Source organism: Rhinopithecus bieti, unplaced genomic scaffold (genome assembly GCF_001698545.2).
Source record: "Rhinopithecus bieti isolate Rb0 unplaced genomic scaffold, ASM169854v2 scaffold_83015, whole genome shotgun sequence".
Lineage (NCBI taxonomy): Eukaryota > Metazoa > Chordata > Mammalia > Primates > Cercopithecidae > Rhinopithecus > Rhinopithecus bieti.
Genome location: NW_016830247.1, coordinates 5,171 through 13,496, shown reverse-complemented (window position 1 = coordinate 13,496; position 8,326 = coordinate 5,171). Strand labels below are relative to the sequence as shown.

Genomic DNA, 8,326 nt, shown 5'->3' with positions numbered 1-8,326 from the left:
AGACTGGATTAAGAAAATGTGGCACATATACACCATGGAATACTGTGCAGCCATAAAAAAGGATGAGTTCCTGTCCCTTTTAGGGACATGGATGAAGCTGGAAACCATCATTCTGAGCAAACTATCACAAGGACAGAAAACCAAACACCACATGTTCTCACTCATAGGTTGGAATTGAACAATGAGAACACTTGGGCACAGGGTGGGGAACATTGCACACTGGTGCCTGTCATGGGATGGGGGGCTGGGGGAGGGATAGCATTAGGAGATACACCTAATGTAAAAGACAAGTTAATGGGTGCAGCACACCAACATGGCACATGTATATATATGTAACAAACTTGCACGTTGTGCACATGTACCCTAGAACTTAAAGTGTAATAAAAAAAAATTTTTAAAAAAAGAGAGACTTGGAGCAACTCTTCCAAAATTCTCAGCTCCAGCTCCAGATTCCTAGTCCATAAGATGGAAATAAAGAATCATAGTTCATAAATTGTTAGGAGGCATTAAATTTAATCTAGAAGGCCTGATGACATAAAAGGTGCTCAAGCAATTCTGTCTGTGATAACCTGGGATCATATCTTACTCAGCTCAATGCCGGATACCCAATACAGGTGTACTTCAGAGAAATTGCAGGTTCGGTTCCAGACCACTGCAATAAAGTGAGTCACACACATTGTTTTTTTGGTTTCGCAGTGCATAAAAACATTACACTTACACTATACTGCAGTCTACTAAGTGTGCAATAGCATTATGTCTAAAAATGTACATATCTTAATTTTAAAATAATTCATTGATAGAAAATGCTAACAATCTTCTGAGCCTTCAGTGAGTCACACTCTTTTTGCTGGTGGAGGGTCTTGCCTCGGTATTGATGGCTGCCGGCTGATCAAAGTGGTGGTTGCTGAAGGGTGGAGTGGCTGTGGCAATTTCTTAAAATAACACAACAATGAAATTTGCCACATCCATTAGCTCTCCCTTTCTTGAAGGATTTCTCTGTAGTATGTGATGCTATTGGATAGCATTTTACCCACAGTAGAACTTTCACAGTTGAAGTCAATCCACTCTAGCTATGAAAGTCCTAGATGGCATCTCCTTCCAATAGAAAGCTAGTTTATCTACATTGAAAATCGGTTGTTTAGTGGAGCCACCTTCATCAGTGATCTTAGCTAGATCTTCTGGGTAAGTTGCTGCAGCTTCTCCATCAGGGTTTGCTGCTTCACCTTGCACTTTTATGTTATGGAGACGGCTTCTTTCCTTAAACCTCATGAACCACCCTCTACTAGCTTCACACGTTTCTCCTGCAGCTTCTTCACTTCTCTCAGCTTTCGTGGACTTGAAGAGAGTGCTGGTCTTGCTCTGAATTAGACTTTGGTTTAAGGGAATGTTGTGACTGGTTTCATGTTCTATCCTGACCACTCAAACTTTCTCTATTTCAGCAGTAAGGCTGTTTTGCTTTATTATTCTTCTGTTCACTGGAGTATTAGTATTATTATTTCCTTCAAGGACTTTTCCTTTGCAGTATATACTATTATTTCCTTCAAGAACGTTTCCTTTGCATTATATACTATTATTTCCTTCAAGAACTTTTCCTTTGCATTCACAGCTTGGCTGTTTGGTACAAGAGGTGGAGCTTTCAGCCTGTCTTGGCTTTCAGCATGCCTTCCTTACTAAGCTTAGCCATTTCTAGCTTCTGATTTAAAGTGAGAGACATGTGACTCTTCCTTTCATTGGAACATTTGGCAGCCATTGTAGGGTCGTTAATAATCCTCATTTCAGTATTGCTGTATCTCAGGAAATAGGAGGCCCAAGAAAAGGAGGAGAGATGGGGAACAGCTCATCGGTGGAGCAGTCAGAACACACGCAACTTTGGGCGATTAAGTTTGTCATCTCCTATGGGTGCAGTTCCTGTTACCTGCAAAACAATTTCACACAACACTGTGATTATAGTCAATAATAACTTAATTGTACATTTAAAAAAAAAAAAACTAAAAGAGTGTAAATGGATTGCTTGTAACCAAGGATAAACGGTTGAGGGGATGGAGACCCTATTTTTCAAGATGTGATTATTACGCATGGCATGCCTGTGTCAAAGCATCTCACATACCCCATAAGAATATACACCTACAGTGGACCCACAAAATAAAAAACAAAAACTATTTTAAAAGACTAAATTCAACAAGAACAATTGCAATAATAACCTCAAAGCTCACTGATGACAGATCACCATAACAGATATAGTAATAATGGAAAAGTGTAAAATTGGTGAGAATTTAAAAAAAAAAACATTGCAGTTTCTGTGAAGCACTATAAAAATGAGGTGCTATAAAACAAGGTATGACCGCATGCCCTTAAATATGTGCTGAATGAAAGGAGGAATGGGTGAATGTTCCCGTAAGTGAAGATGTTGGGAATCTAAACCTGACAACGGAAGGAGGCAGAAGCTAAAACTTTCGTTGGCATTTGGCCTGTATTGGTGTGGGTCTAAGCTGTCAGCCTCTGTAAGCCAGAGAATGTGAAAAACTGGATGAAGAAGGCCCATGGGCACTTGGGACTGGGGAGGCATCTCCTTTTTTGGAGAAAACAGAGCCTAACACTCTCCAGCCTACCCAACCCTCATCTTCCAACTCTTCTCCATCACAGGACCCAAAAGGGGGAAACATGCCTGGACCCACAGACTGCGTGAGAGAAAGCAGCTGGCGATTTATGAAGAGATCAGCGACCCCGAGGAAGATGACGAGTAACTCCGTAAGTGAACTTTCGGCTCATTCCCCACATCCCTGCAGATGTGCTATTCTGTTACAGTACCGGTATCCCATCTTACCACTTGTTCCCCAAATCATTCCCTTCTCATAATTTTCTAGGGTACAGAGCTGAGGCTGAATGAAGAGATTTNTAAGTATATACACCTACTGTGTACCCAAAAAATAAAGAACAAAAATTATTTTAAAAGACTAAAAGACAACAAAGACAATTGCAATGATAACATCAAAGCTCACTGATCACAAATCACCTTAACAGATATAATAATAATGGAAAAGTGTAAAACTGGTGAAAATTTCAAAAAAAAAAAAAAAAATGCTGTATCTGCGAAGCACTATGAAAATGAGGTGCCATAAAACAAGGTATGCCTGTGTGCCCTTAACAAATACGTGCAGAATGAAAGGAGGTATGGGTCAGCGTTCCCGTAAGTGAAGATGTTGGGAATCTAAACCTGACAACAGAAGGAGCCAGAAGCTAAAACTTTAATTGGCATTTGGCCTGTATTGGTGTGGGTCTAAGGTCTCGGCCTCTCTAGCCAGAGAATGTGAAAAACTGGGTAAAGAAGGCCCATGGGCACTTGGGAGCATGGAGGCATCTCCTGTTTTTGAGAAAAGAGAGCCTAACACTCTTCAACCTACCCAACCCTCATCTTCCAACTCTTCTCCATCATAGGATCCAAAAGGGGGAAACATGCCTGGACCCACAGACTGCGTGAGAGAAAGCAGTCGGTGATTTATGAAGAGATCAGCGACCCTGAGGAAGATGACGAGTAACTCCGTAAGTGAACCCTCGGCTCATCCCCCACATCCCTGCAGATGTGCTATTCTGTTACGGTACCGGTATCCCATCTTGTCACTTGTTCCCCAAATCATTCCCTTCTCATAATTTTCTAGGGTACAGCATTGAGGCTGAATGATGAGATTTCCCATGCTTCCATGCAGGGAGCTTTCTACTCCCTGCCCTGTATATCCAGGGATCCTCCCTACCCAGGATGCTGTGGGCTCCCAAACCCCAGGTCGGCCCTGAGATGTGGGCCACACCTTCCTCTAGCCTAGGAATGGATAAACCAGGTGAGGAAGTCACTGTGGCATGAGCAGATGGTTCTCTTCGAGGAACCGTGGAAGGTGTGTGCAGGTCCCGAGGTAGGGCAGAATCAGAGTGTGAAGGGGCTAAAGGTCAGGAGGAGTTGAGACTGAGTTGTCACACGGCGGGAACTCACTGCCACTTACTTTCCTTCTCTCTTCTTGCCTCAGCCTCAGGGATGTGACACATGCCCATGATGAGAAGCAGAACGTGGTGACCTTTCACGAACATGGGCATGGCTGCGGACCCCTCATCATCAGGCGCATAGCAAGCGAAAGCGAGTGTTCACAACAGTGCAAAGTTGAGCGTCATTTTTCTTAGTGTGCCAAGAGTTCGATGTTAGCGTTTCCGTTGTATTGTCTTACAGTGTGCCGTTCTGTGAGATATTATCCTTTTCATTGATGAGCAAGACATGCTTAACGTGTATTTCGGTTTGTATATCCGTGCATCTACTTAAAAAACAAGTATAGTCAGGTGTTCTCTGCATAGAACAGCACTACCCTCCTCTCTCCTCAGATGTGACTACTGAGGGCAGTTCTGAGTGCTTAATTTCAGTTTCCTCTGCATTTACACACATACCACTCACACCCGCGCGCGCGCGCCCACACACACACAGTCACACCAAGTACCACTATAAGCATCTCCCATCTGCTTTTCCCCAGTGCCATGTGTGCTGGTCAAGCCCCCCTCACTCCGTTTCCTGTTCAGCATGTACTCCCCTTATCCGATTCCCGTGTATCAGTTACTGACAGTTAATAAACCTTTGCAAACGTTCCCCAATTGTTTGCTCCTCTCATTATTGTGCACACAGGTCTGTGCACATGTCTGAATATTTCTTTAGGAGAGATTCTTAGAAGTGGAATTGCTGTATCAAAGGAGTCATTTATTCAGCAAAACACCAATGAGTGCATCCTCGTGCTGAGCGCTGTTCTAGGTGCTGGAGAGACATCAGGGAACAAGGCAGGCAGATGTTCCTGACCACCATTCTAGAGGAGGATGTTTCCGGTTGCTGGGTGTTTGCTTTTTTCTTCTAGAGATGGGGTCTTGCTCTATCCAGGCTGGAGTGCAGTGGCATGATCATAGCTCAGTGCAGCCTTGAACTGCTGGGCTCAAGCGATCCTCCCTCCTCAGCCTCCGGAGTAGCTGTGACTACAGGCACGCACCACCACACCCCACTAACTTTTTTAGGTTTTGTCAAGAGAGTCTTGCTATGTTACCCAGGCTGGTCTCGAACTCCTAGGCCCAAAAGATCCTCCCGCCTTGGCCTCCTAAAGAGCTGGGATTACAGGCATGAACCACTGTGCCTGGCCTCTAGTTTTTATTTTGATAAAGACTATACACTTCATTCCTGGAGCAGGATTCTGCAGCAGGTGGTTGGGCATCTTGGCCTTTGCTCTCTGCATGATTTTTGGGTTCAAGGGCTGGGACGGTCTATTTAGAAGTATGTGGGAGGAGACATAGATGAAATTGTCATCTGGGGAACGTGGAGGAATGAGGAAGATGGGTGCACGGTAGACCCTGTGATGGACAGGGAATAGAAGAGTCCACTTAATCTCCATGCAGGGGAGCAACGGTGGGAAAGTCCCCCAGTCAGAAGCATGAGACTGCCCATCAAGGGTCTCACCAACCAAGGGCCTGGGGGCTGGGGTGGGGACGATGATTTGGGAATGGGTCAGTTCTTCCTCACAGGTACCACTGCACGGTGCAGAGGGGAAAGAGTTGTGGGGAAGGGAAGGGCAGAGGGGAGTCTATTTTTAAATCATTGTGTGTGAATGGAGACCATTAAGACTCACACCTATAATCCCAGCACTTTGGGAGGCCGAGACGGGCAGATCACTTGAGGTCAGGAGTTCGAGACCAATCTGGCCAACATGGAGAAACCACGTCTCCACTAAAAATATAAAAATTAGCCAGGTGTGGTGGCTCACGACTGAAATTCCAGCTACTCAGGAGGCTGAGGCAGGAGAATCACTTGAACCCAGGAGGCAGAGGTTGCAGTGAGGCGAGATTACCCCACTGCACTCCAGCTTGGGCGACACAAGTGAGACTCCATCTCAAAAAAATATATATGTAGCTGAGACACTTTTTGAAAAAGAAGAATAAGGTGGGAGGAATGTCTCTACCATATTTCAATATTTCTTATATAGCTACAGGAATCAAGACTGTGAGTATTGGGAGAATAGACACATAGATCACTGGAACAAAATAGAGAACCTAGAAATAGCTCCACACCGATTTTTTACAAAGAGACAAAAAGAAGGAAGGATTGTCTGCTTAACAAATGATGCTAGAGAAGTTGCAGAGCCATAGGCCAATTTTAAAAATGACCTAATCTTCATACCTTTATACAAAAAAATAACTCAAGTGGATCATAGATTTAAATCTAAAATATAAAACTAAAACTAAAACTTTTACAAGAAAACATAGGAGAAACGTCTGAGATCCAGGGCATAGTAAACAGTTCGAAAAGCATAATCTACAAGGAAAAAAATAAATTAGATTTCATCCAATTTAAAACTTTTGCTCTGCAAGAAACCCTGTTAAAAGGATGAAAAAAACGGTATGGAATGGGAGAAAATGTTTGCAAATCACATATACATCCAGAATGTATAATGAATATGTGTAGTACTCTCAAAACTCAACGGTAGGCCATGGCTCACGCTTGTAATCCCAGCACTTTGAAAGGTCGAGGTGGATGGAGGGCAGATTTCTTGAGGGCAGGAGTTTGAGAACAGCCTGAGCAACAGGGCAAAACCCATCTCTACTAAAATACAAAATTAGACAGGCATGATGGTTCGCGCCTGTAATCCCAGCTACGTGGGAGGCTGAGGCATGAGAATCGCTTGAACCTGGGAGGCGGAGATTGGAGTGAGCCAAGACCGTGCCACTGCACTCCAGCCTGGGTAACAGAGCGAGAGGCTCTCTCAAAACAAACAAACAAAAAAAAAAAAACTCAAAGGTAAAAAACAAACAAATAATCCAATTGGAAAATGATCAAAATATATGAACATACATTTCACTGAAGAGGAAATAAGCAAATAAGCACATGAAAAGATGTTCAACGCTAATTTGCTTCACTAGATGCAAATTAAGACCATAATGAGGTATCACTACACACTTATTACAATAGCTAAAATAAAAAACATAGTGACAACACAAAATGGTGACAAAGATGCAGAGAAATTGGACATCTTGTAAAATTCTGCTGGGAAAGTAAAATCTTACAGCCACTTTGGAAAACTGTTTAGTAGTTTCTTATAAAACTAAACATGCAATGAGCACACAATTCAACAATTACACTTCAGAGAAATTAAAATTTATGCCCATCCAGAAACTTATACATAATTGTTCACAGCAGCTTTACTTGTAATAGCCAGAAGCTCAAAATAATCAATATGTCCAACAATAAGGGAATGGTCAAACTGTGGTACATCCATACCACGAATTACTACTCACTAATAAAATGAACTATTGATACACAAATTTTTTTTTTTTTTTTTTGAGATGGAGTCTCACTTTGTTGCCCAGGCTGGAGTGCAGTGGCATCATCTCGGCTCACTGCAAGCTCTGCCTCCTGGGTTCACGCCATTCTCCTGCCTCAGCCTCCTGAGTAGCTGGGACTACAGGCCCCCACCACCATGCCCGACTAATTTTTTGTAGTTTTTAGTAGAGACGGGATTTCACCATGTTAGCCAGGATGGTCTCAATCTCTTGATCTTGTGATCCGCCCGCCTCAGCCTCCCAAAGTGCTGGGATTACAGGCATGAGTCACCATGCCCGGCCTTGATACACAAATATTAATGTCTTGGATGAATCTCCAGGGAATTATGCTGAGTGAAATAAGCCCCTAAAATGTTATATACCTGGGAGGCAAAGAGTTGCAGTGAGCTTAGACACTGCACTCCAGCCTGGGCAACCAAGTGAGACTCTGTCTCAACAACAACAACAACAATAGCAATGAACTATTGATAAACAAATATCAATATATTGGATGAATTGCCATGGAATTATGCTGAGTGAAATAAGCCCCTAAAACGTTACATACTGTAAGATTTCATTTGTACAGCATTGTAGAAAAGACAAAATTTTAGAAATGAAAAACAGATTAGTGGTTGCCAGGGGTTAGGGATGGTGGATGGGAGGAGAGTGGGTATTACTAAAAATGAGTAGCACAAGGGATAACATTGTGGTGATGAAAATGGTTTGTAACTTTTTTGAGACAGAGTCTTGCTCTGTCTCCCAGGCTGGAGTGCAGTGGCACGATCTCTGCTCACTGCAACCTCTGCCTCTCGGGTTCAAGCAATTCTCCTGTCTCAGCCTCCCATGTAGCTGGGATTACAAGTGCGTGCCACCATGCCTGGCTAATTTTTGCATTTTTAGTAGAGAGGGGGTTTCTCCATGTTGGCCAGGCTGGTCTCAAACTCCTGACCTCAAGTGATCCGCCCGCCTTGGCCTCCCAAAGTGCTGGGACTACAGGCAT

General features: G+C 43.3%; 1 protein-coding gene across 2 annotated transcripts in view; it reads left to right on the top strand.

The window, feature by feature from the left end:
- The window catches only part of LOC108524300 (protein SSX7-like), a 20,426-nt gene extending 15,806 nt beyond the window's left edge, over positions 1-4,620 (top strand). The window contains exons 2-3 of one of the 2 annotated variants that reach the window (XR_001884018.1): positions 3,436-3,540; positions 4,017-4,620. Coding sequence is in view for 1 of the 2 variants with exons in the window: in XM_017865347.1 (XP_017720836.1) it covers positions 2,644-2,744 (101 nt within the window). In the remaining variant the exon portion in view is untranslated. Of the gene's footprint in view, positions 1-2,643; positions 2,749-3,435; positions 3,541-4,016 lie in introns of both variants that reach the window. The other variant, XM_017865347.1, reaches the window with a different exon arrangement.
- The last annotated feature ends 3,706 nt before the right edge of the window (positions 4,621-8,326 follow it).